Source organism: Drosophila rhopaloa, unplaced genomic scaffold (genome assembly GCF_018152115.1).
Source record: "Drosophila rhopaloa isolate 14029-0021.01 unplaced genomic scaffold, ASM1815211v1 contig_155, whole genome shotgun sequence".
Classification (NCBI taxonomy): domain Eukaryota; kingdom Metazoa; phylum Arthropoda; class Insecta; order Diptera; family Drosophilidae; genus Drosophila; species Drosophila rhopaloa.
The window spans coordinates 3,459,237-3,480,783 of record NW_025335034.1 but is presented as its reverse complement, the minus strand read 5'-3'; the positions used below and the strand labels follow the sequence as shown (position 1 = coordinate 3,480,783).

General features: G+C 40.7%; 3 protein-coding genes across 6 annotated transcripts in view; 1 reads left to right on the top strand and 2 right to left on the bottom strand.

Annotated features, from left to right (window-relative positions):
- Nucleotides 1-324: 324 nt before the first annotated feature.
- LOC108039327 (glutamate [NMDA] receptor subunit 1) lies at nt 325-19,314 on the bottom strand. The gene is made up of 15 exons (XM_044457060.1): nt 19,195-19,314; nt 11,704-11,979; nt 11,498-11,620; nt 9,970-10,194; nt 9,668-9,870; nt 8,576-8,741; nt 8,404-8,509; nt 8,032-8,192; nt 6,778-6,994; nt 4,646-4,841; nt 4,380-4,592; nt 3,762-4,190; nt 2,649-2,821; nt 2,338-2,594; nt 325-1,542 (listed from the first exon to the last, which is right to left on the bottom strand). Exons 2-15 carry the CDS (start codon nt 11,887-11,889, stop codon nt 1,195-1,197), a joined length of 3,003 nt encoding a protein of 1,000 aa, XP_044312995.1. The 5' UTR covers nt 11,890-11,979; nt 19,195-19,314; the 3' UTR covers nt 325-1,194.
- LOC108039332 (inositol 1,4,5-trisphosphate receptor) overlaps nt 12,739-21,547 on the top strand; it is a 25,818-nt gene continuing 17,009 nt past the window's right edge. For 2 of the 4 annotated variants that reach the window (XM_017116292.2, XM_044457057.1), the window contains exon 1: nt 12,739-13,510. The gene's annotated coding sequence lies outside the window, so the exon portion shown is untranslated. The remainder of the gene's footprint in view (nt 13,511-21,547) is intronic. The other 2 variants (XM_017116291.2, XM_017116290.2) reach the window with 2 other exon arrangements.
- On the bottom strand, nt 18,386-19,200 carry LOC123037232. Its single transcript, XM_044457061.1, has 2 exons — nt 18,761-19,200; nt 18,386-18,706 (listed from the first exon to the last, which is right to left on the bottom strand). Exon 2 carries the CDS (start codon nt 18,661-18,663, stop codon nt 18,466-18,468), a length of 198 nt encoding a protein of 65 aa, XP_044312996.1. The 5' UTR covers nt 18,664-18,706; nt 18,761-19,200; the 3' UTR covers nt 18,386-18,465.

The following is a 21,547-nucleotide window of genomic DNA, read 5'->3' as shown; positions in this document are numbered from 1 at the left end:
TGTAATCAAAGGGAGAACCTATTAGACCCACGAAAATCAATTGAAAAGCCATAAGCTTATCTTATTACCAATGCAAACTGTACGCTAAAGGGTTAAACATGCCTTGAAGAGTTAAATTATTTCAAATGCCCCACATCCCATATGGAAACATATCGATGAGTCAATTCATTGTTCAATTCAACTACTTATTTGTTTTAAATATTTATTTTAGTTGCATAAACGGTTTACACATTCAAAACATTTAAAATTCAAATTCCACTACTACACATTGTTTCTTATTGAATTCTGTTTTTGATGCATCCCATTTATGCTGTTAACTTTCACACTGAATCTTATCAATATAATATGTATATATATTTGTATATATATATTTTATTTGTTTAAAAATTCCATTTAAGCTTCTTTGAGTTAAATATAATTTTTGTTTAATTAATTGCTTTTCATGGGCTTGCCCTTTCTTAGATGTCCGGGTCCACTATTGCAATTGATAAATGTATCTTCATTAAGCTTTCTATTCGAGAGAAAATATAAGTTGTATAAGTTGTACAGGCAATCGGAGCTTTTAGTTATGGCAAACCTATGGCCAGATCCAAATCGGGTTTGGGATTAGTTTAGATGAGAATAGTTTAGTATACAATAACAATGGGTGGGTTAAGTGGTGAATTGTGTGATTTTAAGTTCAACGTGAGCATGTCTCTGTTTTAATTGTTGCTGGTCAGGATAAGTCGAATAACTTTCGTATTCAGAGATAAATGTTTCTATTTCTGTTCATTAAAGTTCTATATAAAAACAGTGAAGAGCTTAAGCGGAGATATAGTAGCTAAGAGGAACAGTAAGCACATCGAAAGCATTAAATTAAAATTAAAACACTTCCAGCATCTCTCATAAATTCATTGAAAACAACAAAAACTTAATAGACTATCCAGTAATTTCGCAAATACACCTAGACTCTGATATAACAGATTATTGCGGGCCCAGGACCATCGATAAATTAATGAAAAAACTACGTGAATTTTGGGTGAAATAAAGTAAGCCCATTTCTCGGTCCTGGCCACTCCATTTAGCTATAAGAAACAATGTTCCGCCCTCTCTAGGCGCTACATTTAAATTCTCCCTGACTGACAAATCGCAATGTGTTGAGCAATGATAATAATACTGTTTTCTATGTCCTATCTGCGTTGGCAAAATGTTAACTTAGACGACCAGATGCGACACATCGCTGGTGTATCCGGGCGAGTACCGAGGTGGCAGGGCACTTTGCTGGGGCCGTGTCTTGCCCAGCATGGGCATGGGCATTCCCGGCTGGTTGGCGGCCATCACCTTCGGACTCTGGCCAGGCTTGCCCAGTTCGTAGGGCCGCCGGATGCGGAGCACGTCGGCGGCATCCCCTGGCCAGGCTCGTTCCGGTCCCAGTCGCTGACCCAGGCGAGGATACCGGCGCTTGTCCACTGCCAGACTGATGGTGCCCGGGGCATGCGTCGAGTTCAGGCCCACGTTGTACTGGCGCTGCATCGCCAGGGAGGCACGAATGGTCTTCCGTTTCTGTGGGAAGAATATAAACGTTAGGCTTATTGGTGCATTCCAAGGTCATTAATTTTTTTGGACGAGTAGAATAGACTTCTTCGACCTCGTAAAACAGTATGATTAATATCGTAGCATCATCTATATTAATATGTTAAGGATTGTCTTTTTCAATAAGTTCAATATGCTTAGAAAATACAACCAAAATTTTAAGTTGACCCATTCAACTTATTATACTGCGAACTTCTGGTCAATAATTAGCGGTCAATTGTATAGCGTTTTTTCAAAACAGTATTCGATTTCTGTTTTATATTTTTTAAATATTCCTTCTCCGTAAGTGTACAAATTATCAAATCAATTATTTCGGCGATACAGACTTAGTATGAAAAGTAATTTTTACCAGTCACGATGTACACCGTAATCAAACGAAAATTCCTTTAAAGTTCTAAACATGTATTTAAAATAAAATACATTTTTTACTGATTGCTTTCTGCCTATGAAACACATGAAATCCCTTACTTTTTATGTGGTCCCAAGATTAGCTCTGGGGTTTTGAAATCTAGATTTCTCAAGTTTGATTTACTCGATCCGAAAAGTTATAATTAAATATTAATATACTATGTTTTTAAAGAACTTTTCTTCTATTTTTTACAACAATTTAGGCTATAACCATTATAACTACCTAATAAGATGAAATGGTTTTTGTTTTTGCCCCTTCTAAGAAATTAACGAATAGTTTTTTTGCCAAAAATGAATAAAAACTACAATGATTCTACGGTTCTACGATATTATTCTTTTCGCACTCCGTGCTCTCACCTCTATGGTGCCTCGCCACTTGTCCGCCGCATGTCGGGCAATGTCCAGGCGCTTCTGCTTCTTCACCTGGTGCTTCTTGTAGATGACCTCGATGATGATCAGACCCACGCCGCCGGCAATGCCCACGCCCACCAGTATGAACACCCCCGCCATATTTTTCAGCCCCAAGGTGTTGGGCGTCTTCTCGAAGAGTTCGCAGTTCTGCTGCACATGTCCGTGGAAGATCCACTGTTTGTCCAGCTTTTCCATGAAGCCGCCTGTAAGTAGATGGGATATAAGTGTGGAACTATGAAATTATCCCTAGTTCATACTTTCGTGGAACTCCAGGATGGCCAGCGTGACAGCATCCGTCCAAGGCGAACCCTTCTGCAGGCCAATCCCGTACCCACTGCGCCCGAACAGCTCTCCGGCAGTGACCAGTTCGCAATCTTTGGAGGCTTCGTACTCCAGGCGAGAGGAGTCCCAGATAAAGGCCATCAGCTTGCTGGGGACACAATCGCAGACCGAAGGGATGACATGTTAATATTAGGTTTAAGCATTTGAGATTAGGATAGGGGTACAACAAGTAGGAAGAAACGTTCAAGTAACAAGAAATATTGGATAGCTTCGATGGGCCGAAGCTCCCATACCCTTGCAGATTCTTCGGAGGGCACAGTTTAACATTGCAGCAACTGACCTCAATCAAAAATAAATTAAATGTTTAATTGATTCGTATAAACTTGTAAGTTTATATTAATAATGATCGCTGACTTACTAGTTTTGGCATAAACATACTTTTCTTTTGCAAAACCTTAATGATATTCTTTAAAAGACTTAGGGCTGAATCCTCAATGCCATGTTAAGGTTTTGTAATTTTTCAGAAAAAGTTAACATAAAGTTAGCAGCTAAAAGTTTTCGGGCAGATAAACTTTAACATGATGTGGATAAAGTAAATGTCATTGAAACAGCATTGATATTGAGAAATCCGCCCTAAGATAACTTTTTTTTATTGAGTCGGACAAGTGTTAAGCAGACTTAGATCAAATCCAGTTAATAATAAGGCTGTTGTGCCCTACAACGAAGACGCTCTGCAAGGATTTAAGTACATGAAGATGCTAAGATATGGGAATACAAGATGGCATAGGGGCGGATAATACGGGGGCAAGACCAACACGAACACGATACCGCTAACGATTACAAAACATATCTAATAGATCGAAACAGAGAAAGAGCGAGAGATAGAGAGACAGAGAAAGAGAGAGACAGTGGCGTTAGGTGGACTGAATTGAAGGTTGCGTATTGGAGAGTGAGTTGGAACTGTAGTAGTAGTAAAGTAGTAGTATAGTTGTTGTCTGGATCTGGATCTGGATCTGGACAGTGGTGCCATGACATGCGATGCTACGCTCAGCTACGGAAAAGGTCGCGAGGCCAGAACCAATCGTTACCCCTTCTTCACGTCCTGGATGGCCTGCTCGGCGGTGGCGTAGTTGTTGGCCTCCATGGTGCGGTACATGTTGGACAGTTCCACCTGGCGGCGGAAGTACATGTCCACGGAGGAGCCCTTGACGGTGGCGCAGGTCAGGTTCTCCATGGTGTTCCTCAGCCGGGCGTCGTTGATGCCGCTCAGCTTCGTCTTGGGCCGCTCCAGCACGAGGAAGGCGGCCAGGTTGGCGGTGTACGAGGCGACGATGATCATCGCGAATCCGGCCCAGACCATGCCCAGCACCCGGGCCGAGAAGCTGCGGGGCGTGCCCTCGCCGATCCCGCTGTTCAGGAGGACTCCCCAGGCGAACCACACCGCGGAGCTGAGGTTCAGGGCCTTCTCCTCGTTGCTGTCCGAGTGCGAGAGCTTGAAGCGTCCGAACGGCGAGAACCTGAGTTCGGAAATCGGAAACAAGTGGTTAATGGTGCCTGGAACTCTTGGCCTCTCTAGGCGGGGATTAGCTGGGTGCCATTCAACCGTCCAATGCAGCGACCCTTCTTCTTTGATTCACTTTGCCTGGGTGGGTTCTTGGGAGTGGAAGTGGGAGGGACAGGAGTCCCAGGGGCACACATTCACTCACCTGTCCAGCAAGTAGAGCACGAGCGCCACAACATGGACCGACACCATTACCAAGATCCATAGCGTGTTACTAAACGGCTGCAAGAAAGACACGAGAGTACTCGATCGTGACGGTTTCTTCTCGAGTATTGTAATGCCTTGGTATTTGAATGGCTTTGAGAATTCTATGTACTCCGCACGCTCCGGATTGATGGTTAGTGGTGCCACGATCATGCTAAATGTAAGTCCGGATTAGTGGGTGTAGCTGGGGGATCCCGCATCGCTTACTCGGCACGTTCGTTGACCAGCTCTCCGATGAGGCCCGTCCACTCCTTGCGCAGCGTCATCGCCCCCGTGTTGTTCCGCAGGATGTAGTGCCCGAACTGGCCATCGGGGGACAGGGCCAGGTCGTAGGTGAAGTTGATCCTCTTCGAGAGCTCGATCAGCAGGTCGATGCAGTAGCCGCGGCAGCAGAATTCATTGGCTGTTGGAGGAGAAGGTTAATGGATGTCTCTGCCACTTAATAAAAGTGTAAATTGTAGTAGCCGTCTTTGTAGAGGATCCGATTGAACAGCAAATAGGATCCTCTACAAAGGACGTTAACTTGAAATAATTGAAACGAGGACGGAAGCTAACTTCGGCAAGCCGAAGTTTTAATACCCTTGCAGACTTTGCCGAAATTGCTAAAAGTGAAAAAGTAGCGAAAGGAATAAGGTATACATAAGTAAACTAGATTTGCATCGTTTCAAGTCAATTGCTTTTATACTGCAAAAATGTCATATACAAATAGAAAACAAGAAAGGAAAGCTAAATTCGGGCGGAGCCGATGTTGAAATACCCTTGCAGAATATTCTGCAAATTATATTCTCCAAAATTATTCATATGATGCATTCTTAATACTCATAAAAAATCCCAACTTCCTAACTTTAAAAACACCAAAGTTATGGCATTTCCAATCGTTCAGTTATACGGCAGCTATAGAATATAGTCGGCCGATCCTTATGAAATTTGATATGTCGGATTGATTGGGCAAAAATAAAACCCATAGAAAATACCAACTTGCTAACTTAACAAACACCAAAGTTATGGCATTTCCGATCAATCAGTTATATGGCAGCTATAAGATATAGTCGGCCGATCCTTATGAAATTTGGCACGTCGGATTGTTTGGCCAAATTTAAAACCCATAGAAAGTCCCAACTTCCTAGCTTAACAAACAGCAGAGTTATGGCATTTCCGATCAATCAGTTATATGGCAGCTATAGGATATAGTCGGCCGATCCCGGCCGTTCCGACTTATATACTGCGTGCAAAGAAAAGAAGGGTGTGTGCAAAGTTTGAATTCGATATCTTTAAAACTGAGAGACTAGTTCGCGTAGAAACAGACAGACGGACAGACGGACATGGCTATATCAACTCAGGAGGTGATCCTGATCAAGAATATATATACTTTATAGCGTCGGAGATGTCTCCTTCACTGCGTTGCACACTTTTGACCAAAATTATAATACCCTCTGCAAGGGTATAAAAAGGGATACTTTCGCAGCCTTTAACAATTTTTCCTATCTCCTTTAAGATATAGACTTCCGATCGGCAAGCGCTTTTACCCTAATCAAGATATGCGTAAATAAATAAAAATTGGAAAAATTTATGTTAGTAGCTTACACACTGCGCGAAATATTCTGATAATTATCAAATTTGGACCGATTTCACGCTATTGTTCCTATGGGAGCTATAGGATATAGACGTCGCGTCGGCACGCGCTTTTACCCTGATCAAGGTACGCATAAAAAATAAGATTTGGAAAGATTTATGTCAATAGCTTTTACACTGCGCGAAATATCTTCCATTCTTGCAAGTTATATCCGATTGTTCCTATGGGAGCTATAGGATATAGACATCCGATCGGGGCGATTTTCAAACTTGATCTGCGTACACTTGTTTAAACTGAGCTCGCAAACGGTATTGAAACAGACGGACAGACGGACGGACAGACGGTCAGACGGACATGGCTATATCGACTCCCCTATTGATCCTGATCAAGAATATATATACTTTATAGGGTCGGAAACGTCTCCTTCACTGCGTTACAAACTTCTGACCAAAATTATAATACCCTCTGCAAGGGTATAAAAATTAAAAGTATGGTTTTAAGAAAAGCGAGTTTAAAGTAATCAATATTTTAAGTATTAAACTAATAAATTAAATTTGTACATAGGAAATCCATTTAATACTTGAATAATTAAACTGCGAATTTGTTGATTTTGTATTTTTCGATATTACAGAGGGATCAGTTCTTTACTTTCAAGTAAGTGAAAAAATTGTGTAAAATGAATTTTCAAAATGTTAAATATATATATATATATATATACTATAGTAAATAAATAAACTGTTTTAGAATAGGAGAAGGGATTACCCACCAGTGGCATCGGAGTTGTTGAACAGGGGACACGGACGCTCGTCCGGTTCGCAGCGGAACTCATCGTCGCCCATGCGGCGGACGTAGACGAAGGGCTTCTCCTCGATGGTCAGCAGCTTCAGGTGGGTGGGAATCATGATCCCCTCTGGCTTGCGCCGCTGTTTTCCTGGCCAAATGATCTCGCTGTCGTTAATCTTCATCCGCATCTTGGCCCGCATCTGAAAATCGTATACGTGAGTCTTGGTTTGAATTTTATGCCATTTTAATCTTGTTTCGCCTCGTCGGTCACAAATCTATAATCAAAAGATCAGCACCACCAGGCTAGTCCGTTTCTGTGCAAACTAATCCCTTAGTTTTAAAACTGTTTAGATAAAACTTAGCAAATAGTCTTTGTGTTGCAGGTAGTATATAAGTCGGAATGGGCCGTATAGGACTACCATATTATATAGCTCTCATAAGAACAATTGGGAAAAAAATGCATATATAAAAAAAATTATAGCTGTTGTTGTTTCTTAACATATGTACATTAACTTCGAGATATATTTGATTAATTTGTTTTTAACTACTATATCATATTGCTGCTATAGGAACGATTGAAAAATGTATCGAAAAATCGAACCAACTTCATTGTTTATAAGCATCGAAATTGAAATATAGAATATTTTGTTGTTGTAACAGCTATTTTGGCTGAAGTTTAAAGTTTGCTTCCTTTCCTGTTTTTTTAAGTATTTATATAAAAATATTAATTTAACCTAAGTTAGGTTACCTAACAAACTAAAACCAGTTTAAGATTCTCGTAGCTAAAGCATGAGAAAGAAAACCCTGCTACAATAGAAAATATTGTATTTAATATTTCCACAGCTCTCAATATATAAAAATGTTAGCTCTGCGCTTTAAGGAAATTTCTCTCATAGCAAGCAAGAACATTCTTATACAAATACTAACTAAAAATAATAGGTATATGTTTTTAAAGACAATCCGTTTGTTAATTAAAATTGGTGAGACAATTGGCCCCTTTTCATATCCTTTTTGCATTTCTACGGCTTTTTGGGTAATTTGCTGGCAGCACCAGTGGCGGATCCACGGGGGGAAATTAGGTAAATTTCCCCCCCCTTGGAACCGCAGAACCTGAAAATTTCACTTGTTTGCTAGAAATCACCGCGATTTCCAGTTTTCGTCTTTTTCAATTTCCCCCCCCAAGAATCGTCTCTGGATCCGCCACTGGGCAGCACTGAATTTCAGAGGTTTAACCTACGCTGTCGTAACTGAACTTTCCAACCACGTGCTTCTTCTGCTGCTCCCGAATGTTGATTACATCATAGCCGGCGTAGATTCGATCCCCATTGTCATCAAAGGCCACTTGACCCGTTTCACCAGTGATATTTCGGCTTTTTAGGTACTGGAACAGCCGCTTACCTGTCATTTGTGAATTAAGAAAACATACGGGTTATAAAATTATTTAGAAGCATTAAGGATAATATCGGTTGTAAAGGACATAACATGATTTTTCCAAAAAAATAAAATAAACAGTGGTATTATTAAGAACAACAAATCAAATGGGCAGATGGATAATCAGTCATTTTTGAGGGATTTATGACTACCGCCTTTATGTAAAATATTTACGCACCCGATTCCCAATTAACGGCCGAGTCGCCACAATCCTTCGGAGCCTCGGCAATGGTCTCATTGGAAATCATCTCCTTGATGGCCGACGCCAGAACATAAACGCTGTCCTGTTGGGGGAACCGAAAAATCACATCATGCATGTTTTAAATTCCAGGTGGAGGAGGCGCTCTCACCCGAATGTGCCCCTTGTCGCTGTGGGCGTGCTCCAGCTGGAGGCCCAGCACTCCGTCCGGCGTGTTGTTGGAGAACAGCGCCTGCTCCGTGACAATCCACACGTGTCCCTCTCCGGTCATGTTGTACTCCCCGGCATCGCGGAAGATTACTTGTGCGTCCTCCGTGCTGTGGGGCGATACGAAATGCATAAATAGCCAGAGCACTTATGATAATGCCGGAATTCTAAATGTAATGTGCCTTCTGCCATTGAGATTGGAGAATTTTAAATATCTAAATCACACATGCGGGACGGAATATTAAAACGGGCTTAATGATTTATATTTTTCAGTAGAGCCCATTTACATGTGTATATATAACACAATCTCCGTTGTGGCCTTAAATTTTTCCTTTTTACTTGAGAATGAATAATCGCTCAACATCTAGATTTATTTCTCGTATTAAAATATAGTAAACAAAATATTTAATTCTTTAACCAAGTTATTTGTCATTTACCAAGCCAGTAAGCGAGACCACATAAAAAAGTCTCTTAATAAAAGTAACATTCGACACAGAACATCGTTCAGTCAATTCAATGAAAAGAAGTAAATGCGGTCAGTTGCTGAGTCAAAGCCACGCTCATGGGGAAATTCAATCTCAGTAATCTGGTGGTGCATCGCTCTTCCATTGAAATTAATTTACGGAGTACAACATAAAATCACTTGATTGAGAATTGACAACAATTGACTGACACGCTTCAATGCTCACAATTTACGGCCTCTCGGCAGACACCAATTTCAATATGCATCTTAAAGCTACAATAGCTAACTGGAAAACTAAAAGAAAGCCTAGTACAGATTTCATGGTGCTTATCTGACCAATTAATTATTGTATGAAGGAATGACAAAATTTCTACTTTGAACGATTCTTATCTATGATCTTATAGGCCGTTCTCTAAGACATGGAAAAACTATATAAATAAGATACGAACTTAAACGAATTTAAATTTGAATATTTAAACATTTGCAGACAACAAACAATCAATGAGTAAAATCCAGACTGCTCAACCTAACCCAATTGGGAATGCATTATTTACGCAAATTCGAAGCACTCACCTGGCGTACATAAGGTACACCCTGGACTGGGCCGTCTTCATGTCGATGAGGTGCTCCGTGAAACTCTCCAGCTTGGGCTCGAACTCGACAATCAGCTCCACGGTGGCGCGCACATCCACGTCGTCGTAGTAGGTCTGGGATGTGGTCTGGAATCGTCCCAGAATGGCCCGGCCATCCGTGTCGGAGCTATGAATGATGATTACCTGGCGCCAGCGGAGCATATAACGGAACAACTCGATAAGTCAATAAGTCAAATTCGGGTGCATCGCTTTGGGACCGAAATGGGTGGCCATCAAACCTACCTTCGTGTAGGCGAAGTGGCTGAGCATCTCCAGCCAGACATCCGCTTGGTGGTAATACGGGGGCACCGTCCTCAGGAAGGAGACGTGGATGTTCTTGTCGGAGAAGGCCGCGTCCCGCGAGGATATGCCAATGACAGGAATTGAATAGAATCCGCTCGTATAACTCACGGCCGCCGGCGACAAATCACCTGAGGTCTGCTCATGCGAAACGACTACGGCGTACACCTGCGGGGGAAATTGGGCGGGGGAACAAACCAAATCAGTGGAAATGAGCAATGCAAGAGAAGGTGTCAAAGGAGAGGAGTTCATCAGATGGGTGGAAGGTGTGATTGGCGCCGGGAGGACGTTCAATTGGCATAGCTATAAGGAACGTCCGTCACATAATTTTAATAATACAAACGCGGAACGCATCATTATTTTCTGGATTCTATACATGTTTTCAATAAATGTTTTCAAAATTCCAAAACTTTTTTTTTATCTTACCAAACTTTTACAGAGCTTTTGGCTTATATATTTACCATTCAAACTTAAATTATTTTTCTTTTCAGATTTAAAAAGCGTTCATTAAAGGTAAAGCGTAGAACTGACAGTTTCGAGACGCACTGTTCAGAATCGGGCATTCAATGGAGTCAATGACAGTTGATTTGCTTCCTTTGGGTAATGAAAGGTTCCAAATGGACGCGCATTTTGGGACCTTCAATGATAAATTCGCTCTAGCATTAATGATGACAAATGCCGCCCCAAAACAGACATCGAATTGATTTGGACCTGGTCTAGTGGGTGTTAACTTCTGCTCCAGACAGCCACCCACATCAGCCATGATAAATGTGTTATAATTCACCAAATGTGATTGATGGAATCCAAAGATAAGCCAAGTGGCTTGACAAAAATGCTAAAAAAGAGTGTTTCAGCTTCAAGTAAACTTTTAACGAGGCCCCACATTGACTGGGTGCATTGCACTTTGGAGCGTCATTAGGATTTTTTGGACTCTTTTTGTTTGTGCATGACAGCGTTAATTTATTGCATGAAAATCCAGTTTGATTCTGAAGAGAGCTGAATGATGATTCCATTGCTTGTAAATACAGTGCGTTTCAAAAGTGGCAGTTAAAGGCTGGCAAGTTACTTTGACAATTTTAAAGCATTGTTGTTTATTATTGCTTTTAATAATTTTATAGGGCAACAAGCTTGAACAAAACTTTTATTTTTAGTTCCTTACAATTCTATCCAAACTATCACAAAACTTTGAATACCCCTATGGTATCTTTTAACGGATAAAAAACAAATTAATATTGCGAATTGTGGACTAAAGGAACGAGCAAGGACGAGAGTTAACCAACTGGAAGCTTGTGGATATTGGAATCTGCTGGCGCATTACCGTTTGTCATGAAGCCATTTCCGAATCATTTCCCTTTGAATTATTGAAATGAAGCGCACCAGGCCGGGATGTTCATAAGTATATTTGCAGCCTCAAGCGGTGCGATGGTGTGGTCGGAAGTGAGGAGGTAATTGCATTTCGCCACTGACTTACCCGGTTCTCAATGAGCTTGTCGCACACATTAAATACCGTCTTGATGGGATTCTTGTCCATGCGAATGGTCTTGTCATAGTAGGTGACCTTGCGTGGCACATACTGCTGGTCGAAGTTGAGGTGCTGGGGATAATTGGAAATTATATTATTAAGGCATTTGGATGAATGGCGAATCCAGTTAGTTAACGCGGGTTAGCGATGCTTGCCTTTATTGTTGTGCTGAAGTGCTCCTCGCTGTCGGAATTGCTCAGTACGCCGCCAATATTGTATGTTGAGGGATTATCCGAGGCTGTGTGCCTCTGGGCGGCATCAATCGGCGGCGCCAGTATAGCTAGCAGAATAATGGCGAGCCCAAACAAAAGCCAACAATAAACAAAACCGCCATCAGCCATACTGCAGAGCGCTGTAGTTTTTGTGGGAGGATAAACGATGTGCTTTGTGTGATGATTTCAATGGTTTCCCGGCCAAACATTCAGCATTTTCTGCAAGTCCAAAAGAAGAACAACCATTGGTAATGCCATTAATTATCTTTTAAAAGCATTTTAATTTTCACGAATTTTGACATTTTGTCTTTTGTTGCAAATAAATTATTTCGTTTATATTTGCATAAAAGTTAAATAAATAGACTTCTTTATTAAAAAATGATAGCCAAATGTGTTGTGCCATTAAAGCATGAAGTAAGATTTACGGATTTTATCGTTAAATATACATGTTCTAAAATATAATTTAAACTTGTTTGTATGACCCACATTTAGAATCAACTTTTGAATGCGCGCTATGTGATCAAGCCTACGATGATGCCAGATCGTTCAAAATAGAATAATGTGACGTCAAGAGCTGTTAACGGTAGCATGTCGATCATCAGGGTGACCATTCTTTGCTTATTAATTTAGTATTTAGCTGATTTGTTTTGAAAAAAGTAAAAGTTCAGTCTGAAAATGTTATCCTATCGGCCTCATAGGTTGTTATTGGTATTATTATTAGAAAGTCTAAAATTAACCGATGATAAATGGATCTTTTTGCCTTTATATTGACGGGTTTTTCAGTACTCAAGTAACGTTTTATTTTATTTCCTGCGGACACTCTTATTTATAATTTGGTACACATTCGGTCAAAATAAACTACAAAAGGAGATCTTTTTGTGCCCGTACTAACGGTAGATTTGGATTTGGTATATTTTCTGCGGTCACACTTATCGATCATATGGAACCGCTGCTTTCTAACACTTGTTGCTCGACCGCGCTTTCAGTCGGACGTGTTTTCGCTGTTTTTCCGCGTCGGTCCGCCTTATCTGCGCTGCGCTGGCACTTCGTTGTGGAACGGGGGAAACGGAGGAGCGGTACACGACGTCGTGCATGACGCGGCGCCCTGGAAAATTGCATTTTCATACGGTTCGAGCCGCTAATTTATCGCCGAAATGATGGCTAATTTATTGGCCTGAATGTGGTGCGGTGGGCGTGTGTGAGTGAAAAAAGTGGCTGGAAAAGTGCGAAGAAATCGACAATCGAGCTGCGCGTTTTGTTTGCCTTTCGCTGCCGCTGCGCTGCGACTGCGCTGCCGGGGGGTGGACAACGTTAACGGGATCGCGGGGGCGGAAAAGCCAATTGTTGACGTTGTTTCGCGCTTCTTGTCTCTTTCTATTAACCGGAATTGTTTGTCGCGTGTTTTTTACGTCTGTGTCTTATTGACAAGCCAGCCTCTGTCGGCGTCGCTGCCTCTGCCGACGTCGCTGCCCGGCATTGTTATTGTTATTGTGTGCGCGGTTTCTGCTTCTTTTCCTTTTTTTCGCCGTATCCCCCACTTATTATTATTCTCTTTTTTGCGGCTAAGTGCGCGCACTCAAGGTGAAAATATATTAAGTTCTTTCGAGTGCCCCCCCGAGTGTTTGCATTTGAATAAAATAAATATAAAGTCAAATTCGATTTACGATCGTTGTCTATCAGCAGCAGCGGATGATTCAATCCCTGTTCAGGGGCCACATTTCGGATACGTAATCCCGCTCAATTCTCTGCGGTAAGTACTGAACAACCTGTTGCCAGTCAGGCACTTTTTCTGGTTTTTCTGGTTTCCCAAAGGGCTTGCCGCCGATTTAAGTAGGTCATAAGGCAGTAAGCCTATCGCCTGGGCCCCGGCTAATTACCCAGATAGCTATTATCTAGCAGTCACGCCCTCGCTCGGTGTCGGTTCGTTTCGGTTTTGCTGAATAATTGAAAGTAAATCAAAGCGAAAACGCCAGAAAACCTCTCTCATTCAATTACAATGCAATGGCAGCGGCAAAACGAACAGTTTTGCAATTATTTGTTTCTTACATGGAAAGAAAAAATAGGGAATGCTGTGAAGGGCTTATCAATAAAAAGATTGGGATAACTTAAAAGTGATAGAAACAAAATAAGTGGATTTTTTAGGTTTTCAAATTTCTTTGGTAAAAGTACAAAAAATCCTTTAAAAACCGTGTACACCATAATAAACCCAATGTCTATGGGTGCCTACGCAGAACAAATGTATGTACATATGTTGAATATTCAGAGAAATGTTTTTGTCTGAATAATGTTGTATCTATTAGTGTTTATTTATTTTTTAATTAATGACAGTTATAAATCTTGCTCCAGCTTAGACTTTCATGAATTTTAATATCATTACAATTTGAATACTTTAATTTATTATTCTTTATTTTTAGATTTTCTTAAATCTACTTAAATTTTATAAATTTGAGCTCAAAAAAAGAACCCCACAAACATTGCTACTCTCTGACGAATTTCTTTCAGTGCAGAAATCTTGATTGCAGGCTAAAAGATAGAGAGAACGAGAGAAAGAGATGCTGACAGGGCCGACGCGTGCTTAATTAAGCGCCACATTGTTGACCGCCAGGTGCTGGGAGATAGAGGGAGACGCAAAAACCATGGAGGGAGATGGAGGACAGGCGGAGCTTTCTCGCCTGCAGTCAGTTGTGTAAGGAAGTTGTGCTCAGTGTAGGGGAAAATAGGGGAAAAAAAAATGGAAGTGTTGAGCCTTCTGCACGCGATGATTTCAATTTAATTGCTCGCAATAAAGATTGCCTTTCATCGCCAAATTGCCATTTTTTGCGAAATTATGAAAGCGCTCCTTACTACTTCTTAATATCCAGCTAATAGTGTTTAAGTTAGCAGAGTTGTCAGCGTAAAATTACTATCAATTATTTTCACATTAATACAGTTTAATGAATTACTAAATTCTTAAACTGAAAGAAAAAATAATAAGTAATAATTACAGTGATTATTTTTTTTTTAACAATTAGTCAAATGAAATGAGATTATGTTGTTAGTTTATTCAGCGACGTAGAAAACTGGTAATTTTACCGTGCTTTAAATATAAAATTGTAATTTATATACTTGAAAACACAGGGAAATGCTTTATCTTACACTTGTCAATGAAGGAACAAAATTTTTAAAACTATACTTTATTTATTTGAAGTTAAATAAATAGACTTGCAACTAACAACTGTGGCTGTTAATTAGTCAAAGGAAATGAGCAGTTAATAGTTGACTAATAAGAATTCCGAAGAGCTTATTAAGTAGTAATCAAATGCTTACACACGTGAATAGGTTGACTTGTTTTTATTGTGTGTGCATGTACTACAGAAACATTTAACTACGGTCAAAGGGGCTTAAAATATGTATAATAAACGATATAATTAATTTACAGATTATATAATAACAGTATAGCCTTTAGCCATACGATATGTATTCTTTTTTATTAATTTCATTAAATTTCTTTTTAATATTTGCTAAATATAAATTGTCAAGACCATTAATCTATTGTAACTATTAATTCTCTTGATAAATTACCACAAAAGAACTAACATTAAAAAAATAAACATATCTGGAATAAACATAGATAATATTTTGACCGCTATCGTATATACAAACATACATATTTATATATGCTGCCCATGGGCATGTGCATAAAGTGCAGCTGAATTGAGCAGTTGAAGTGGAGTCGGGGGAAAATTAACATAAATAGGCAAATTGTGTAAGCGACATTTTTATGTTGTAAATAAAATATACCTACATACACAAACTGACAACCACACTCGTGTGATGCACAAGTACCGAGCCCACTTGGTTGCAATTAATGGGCGAGTGTTTGCACTGGAGGTCGGGTGTTATCAATGAAGCAGACTGAATGAGGAAAAGAGTGCTTTCATCGCCTTTCTGTGTCTGCGTGAGTATCTGAGTGCTGGCATGTTTTTTGCTCAGGTGGACCGAGATCTCTTAAGCTTTTCAATCGCTTTGGGTAGCTAGACAGGGCCTAGACTCAATAAATAGTCAAATTAAGGAAAAGGGCGTAAAACACATGTGGTCTTCTATTCAATTGCCTTCCTCTCAATAGCTCGTGTAAAATGTTCTCTAAATGATTTTCACTTTGCCATCTGCATTCATTTTCTATTAATCTCCATAAATAGTTGATTAGACTTCAACAGTTTCAAAGGAGGCCCCTAAATCCCACGACTTCAGCTGACTGAACAGCGCACAGAATTTCCCCAAGGAAAGCTGTTACTCTCCCCGTTTAGTGAGGTCACATTATTTCCCATATGGAAAAGTATATGTTAGTTTTTTGTGTACTTAAAAAAAACAATTAATATGTGATGTCACAAATATGTAAATAAATCGCGCATGCCTCATACTTTTAAAAATGTTTCATATGAATTTCCCACTTTGACTTGTTCGCTTTTCACATTTTTGCATGTCCATTTATATGCCAGTTAATGAACTTTAAGTGTGCTGAAAAGAGTATTATTGGTAGTTCGCCTTTAATAAAAATTACTTCCAAAATCTGAATCATTTTAAATTTGTATTTACTACTTTTTATAAATTTAAAAGCGCATTTTAACTTAAAATCTTTTGAGATCCAACTATGCTAAATTTAGAATCAAATGAAAATTGTGAGAGTAGCACAGCATTCTTAAAGCATTTGGCTTCTATCATTCAAAAAAGTATAATCAAAGTTAACTCGCCCAAGATACAAATTTAATATTTAAAAAAATATAATTCAATTTGTGTCATGTTTTAGAAAAGCTCTTTAAAATTAATGTAAATAAGTTTAAAGCTGTTTTAAACAAAATAATTGGATTAAGCTCTTTACATTATTTTAAATCACTCATTAGAGCATACATGAACACCAACATCATAGAATTAGCTAGAAACTATTTCCGCACTTCGAATAGAAGGGTATTTTAGCTTCAGAGCAGCTCCTTAAGAATTTTTTTCGACTGTTTTTGTTCGACTATTTAACATAGCGAACGTGCCATGGCTAGCATTTTTTCAATTTTCATTGTTGCTGCAACGTGAGGGGGGGTGGCAGCTTGCGAGCTTCATTGAATGCGGCAGCGCAGGGTGATAGTGGGCGTAAAGGGGGAGGAAGATTGGGAGGAAGGGGGCGGCCGGGGCGGTGGCTTCAGTGTAATTCGAACTGACAGGCTGACAACAATGAGAACATCGGATTCGACGGCGGCTCGCATTTGATGATGCTCCATTGAAATATTTGCAGTGGTTTTCGAACTAATTTCCAGCGACATGCAGGTAGCAGAAATAGTTTTTAATCAATATGCAACCGCAAGAGGGGTTCAGATTGTTTGACTCTGCCGTAAAGCGGTTAGAGCTCAATTGGGACAATATCGATCAGGTCGTTGGGCGGATGCCCGAGTAATTTCTCCCCCCGGCCAATTTAATATAATTTAATTTGCCCCTGTAAAGGGGAATTGTTTTATGTGCGATCCAGCAGCCAGGACAACTCCCCAAGGAGCCGACCGCAGACAAAAGCTTCAATAAAAAGCCCCTGAAACTTTGAACCGAACTTTGTCGCCTCAGTCGTTCACATCCACGCCCTGTTGCTTTAACCTTTTTCCCTTCTTTCCCCTCTGCCACTTTCCCCGCCTCCATTCGTTGTGGTCCGGCCTTGTGTGTGCGGCTTAGCCGGGAAACCCATCTAAGCCAATAACCAAGTCAAGGATGTCCGTCATCCGCCTGGCAGCTTTCGAACTTGCTAAAGTGTTGCGACTTCCCTGGCCCATTGTTGGCAATTCACATTTTATATTTTTGTGTACTTTGCAGCATCTCTTCGAAGGTAATTTTCTTGAGCATTTTTCACACTCGAATTGTCAAACAGATGTTCGTATTCCGATTCGCTCCACTGGGTCCCAATCCATCGGATTGATGACAGCCAAACCTGTTCCCCAAGATTGGGGAAAGTGGGGGAAAGGAAAGATTGAACCATTCTGTGCACGATTTCAAGCATTGCACATTGATGTGCCCCGCTGAGTCAAATTCCCATTCGGTCTATTGTTGCTAAAGTGCCTAATGCCCAACCATTCGTTGGGCTTGAGCAACTATTGGGGTTGGACGAACAAAGAAAAGGGATTTTTGTCAAAGGATTCCAGTTTGCTTATTGGATTCTGCATGAGTTATGGCGATATGTGCAGGCACTAAATTCGAGGAAGAAGGAACGCCAATTGACTTCGATCATATTATACCATTTAGCTATAAGAAAAAAAGACTTTCTAATGATATGAAAACTACCTTAATAATAACAAGTGACTACTAAAAGAAACTACTACTACTAAAAGAAACTACTGACTACTACTAAGAAAGAAAAAGACTTTCTAATGATATGAATGAATGATACTCAAAACATTTTTGACATTTTTTATACATTTCCGACTATTGCTTAAAATTGCAATTATTTTCTTTATATATAGATCAAGGTAATATTTCAGGTAGAGATAGGTTTGTTTGGTTCAGAATCCTAATTATTTTAAAATTATTAATATTACTTCCTTCATTATAAAAACCAATTAATGATTCCTTGTTGTAAGTTTAGAGGTTTTAAGGAATATATAACAACTGTCCTAAGTAAAGATAAATACACAAAAAATGCATTTATTTTGGTTGAAAACAATTTTTTGTCAGGCCGAAAGAAGAGTTCCCTGTAGCTCAATCGGAGACGTAATCGCGAACCGGCTCCATGACTGTGGTGGTCGCATTGATCTCTACTAAGCGAATTTGCATTTTGTCAATGGCTGGGCCCAAGACAAACACATTCACCATAAATATAAGGAAGCCCACCATAATAAGCAGGACACAAACGACTACGGAATACACGACGCACTGGGCTGTCCGGGCGGAATCCATGCCGCTATGGATAAGCACGACCACGCCTCAATCACACTGCAAACTATTTGGAGTCATTTTGGGAATTGTCAGGCACTGCTCAAATTCGATTCTTTACATCACCACCGATGTCCTTCCTGCATATCCATTTCTTCAGCCCTCTACTCCGCCTTGAATTCGGGGCATTTAATCAAGTTATTGGCAACGGGCGGTGGGTGGTTATCGCGAGATAAGTTATGCAAACACTTTGTGTGCCACTCCTACGGGATGCTTTGCTTTCTCTATTCTTTTTGCGCGCACACACACTCTCACAGACGCACGCACACAGGGGGAACTTTTATCACACGCACACAGTACGAACTTTTATCCCCTTTGTTCTTCTGTTACTCTGTTTTCACTGGCAATTTTCGGTTTTTTGAACTGGGCGAAATGTGTAATTTATGTTATTTCTGTTAATTTTGATTCTCAACCAACGATTGCCTGACAATTTTCGCCCAGACTGAGCTTTCGTCTCGGATTTCACTTGCCCAGCATCACATCGCCCATACGCACCGTGGCCAGGCAGCAGAAGCAAGTGTTGCCTACTTTTCGACGCCCGCTCGACACGACGCCTGGCTGTTCCGCTTTTCCTTTCTTTTCCGGGGCGCTGCGAAGGACAACGTGGCGCTTTGTGCGTCGCTCGACTACTGAAAAATCCTCTCGCTTGCTCCGAAATCCCTTAACTTTTGGGCTTTAAGCTCCGCCGCGGAGCTTTATAAGCTGGCCCAAGGCTGGGCCACGCCTGCGCCCTGGCATGTAAACAAATTCGGCTGCCCGCTCCCAGTTGTTTTCCCCGCCTCTCAGCTGTTCGACGCCGCTCGCGATTCCGGTCAGCTGACTGGCGCCTCTGCCGCCCCTGACTGCGCTGCTGCTGCGACGCCGACGGCGACGTCTGCATCTGTTTGCATGCCAACCACTTGTGGCTCTTTGTTGTTTGTTTGGCTTTTCCCACGCATGTGACTCGGCCGACTTGGCCCCAAAGCTTTCGCTTTGGCTTGACCGCCCGCCGAACGCTAATTTACGCACCCGGTTAGTCTGTTTAAGTGATTGCTTTTTGAGCAGTCCGTAATCGCTCGACTTGTTTAAATCGCCGAACTTGACAGGCCGATAGCGTAATATCCTCGCTGAGTCATGTGACAACCGTTAGACAAGTAATGTGACTGTGCTGGTGAGCTAGGTCAGTCCAAAAGTAAGGTAGAATCTGTTGAATCTGATGGCTTGAATTAGACGGCCACAAGTAACAAAGTGAAAAATATAATTAACTTACGTTAGTTTTAATTATCCCTAATCAGCGAGCATAATGATTCGAAACTGTAAACAAAACTCAACAAAATTCAAGTTCTGAAATGTTATTGTTAACTCAGTTAACTAAATTCTTAAAAAACGTGTACGTCCTTATAGACTTTATAGATGGTGTGTTTATGTCAAACTTAAATCAATTTAATTGTAATGTGGTTTTTGTCTTAGTTCCTATAAATCTAGCATAAAAACCTTTTAAATAGTAATTAATTTTAAAAATAAATTTTTGTAGTAATAATAGTAATAAATTTTATTCAACAAACTAAGGTAGCTAAAATAAAAATATATTTATTTGGAACTTCGCCGTTTATTTGTTTACGAAAAATGTATTTAACCATGTCACTCAAAGAGTGAAATATTCCATTGGAAAAAAATTACAAAATATAAATAGATGCAAAATATTCACATTCGACCTAGTCCAGCGGTAAAATAAGTTTTTACTTTACGAAAAATCGCATTTTACTTGTCAAACATATTTTGATGTGGTGAGTAAATGGGTTCCTAACAGTTGGACCACTCAAACGTATCAAATCTATGTTCTGTGAAGCCAACATAATCTAGCTAAAACGCATCTTTAAGGAATGTTCCCCCATTGAAACCCAAACAAAGGCTTTTTGAGGGGGCACACTTGCACATTCGGAGCTGCTGCATGCAAAAGTCGCACCGACGACCTTGACCCGGTGGGCGAAATCGCATTAAGACCAGGAGAAGAGGCGGAAAAGTCAATGCAAATCTGCACATGCTCAGGCTGAAAGCCAAAATGCAGGGCAGTCGGGCGGAGGCACAAAGCAGGGTTTGACTAATGTCCCATTGGCAACGCTAGTGGCACTACTAACCCAGCTAATTCGCGGCGCTGATGCGTGAAGCATGTCGAAATGGGGGATGAAGGGGGTCGGACTTGGGAGAAGCCATGAATGAAAGGAAAAGTTGTGGGTGCCTTGAGCGAAAGTGGTTTACATTCCACTCAAACCCGGAGCGGAAAAGCGGAAAAGCTTCCGCAAGCTCGGGCCTTAGCTTTTCGGGCCGATTGCGGCGAACTTTGGCCAACATTTTCGCTCCAGCACTCGGTGTTTGTAGACCGTTCTATTTCGTCGGGCTGCTGCAAACTAAACTTCAAAGAGCTGGCCAAAAATCGCCACAATTAATCATCCCAGTTTGCTATTTGTTAAAGTTTTTCGGCTGCGTGCAATGATATTATGTGTTTACATAGCGCCCAAACAATATGAACGAGTGTAAGTGTTTGCTGGCCACTTGGCCGACGGGATGAAAATGTACACCTGGAAAAACAGATCCCAGGGAAGCCTTCGTGAGGCACTGGCAATGCCAGCTTCCGCCACAATAGAACGAAAACGAAAAAAATAGGCAAAATATCTGAGCTCCCACTCGTAGATACTGAGGGCCCTGTGTGTGTATCCACAATTTGTGTGTGATTTTGTTTAAGGTAACTGCTGGATTATTGTTATTCGACCGCCTAATTTGATTGAAGCGCTTGTTGGCCAAATTTATGTTCGAATAAATACCGTTTTAATTGCCTAACAGCAGGTGGGTCAATGGCGAGCCATAGATT

Bases quoted from the DNA above. Each gene is read 5' to 3' on its own strand.
- LOC108039327 (XM_044457060.1), bottom strand. From the start codon at position 11,889: ATGGCTGATGGCGGTTTTGTTTATTGTTGGCTTTTGTTTGGGCTCGCC. The intron at 8,510-8,575 runs GTGAGAGCGCCT...TTCCCCCAACAG, and splicing joins GCGACAAGGGGCACATTCGG to GACAGCGTTTATGTTCTGGC. The intron at 4,842-6,777 runs GTGGGTAATCCC...CTCCTCCAACAG, and splicing joins CAACAACTCCGATGCCACTG to CCAATGAATTCTGCTGCCGC.
- LOC123037232 (XM_044457061.1), bottom strand. From the start codon at position 18,663: ATGGATTCCGCCCGGACAGCCCAGTGCGTCGTGTATTCCGTAGTCGTT.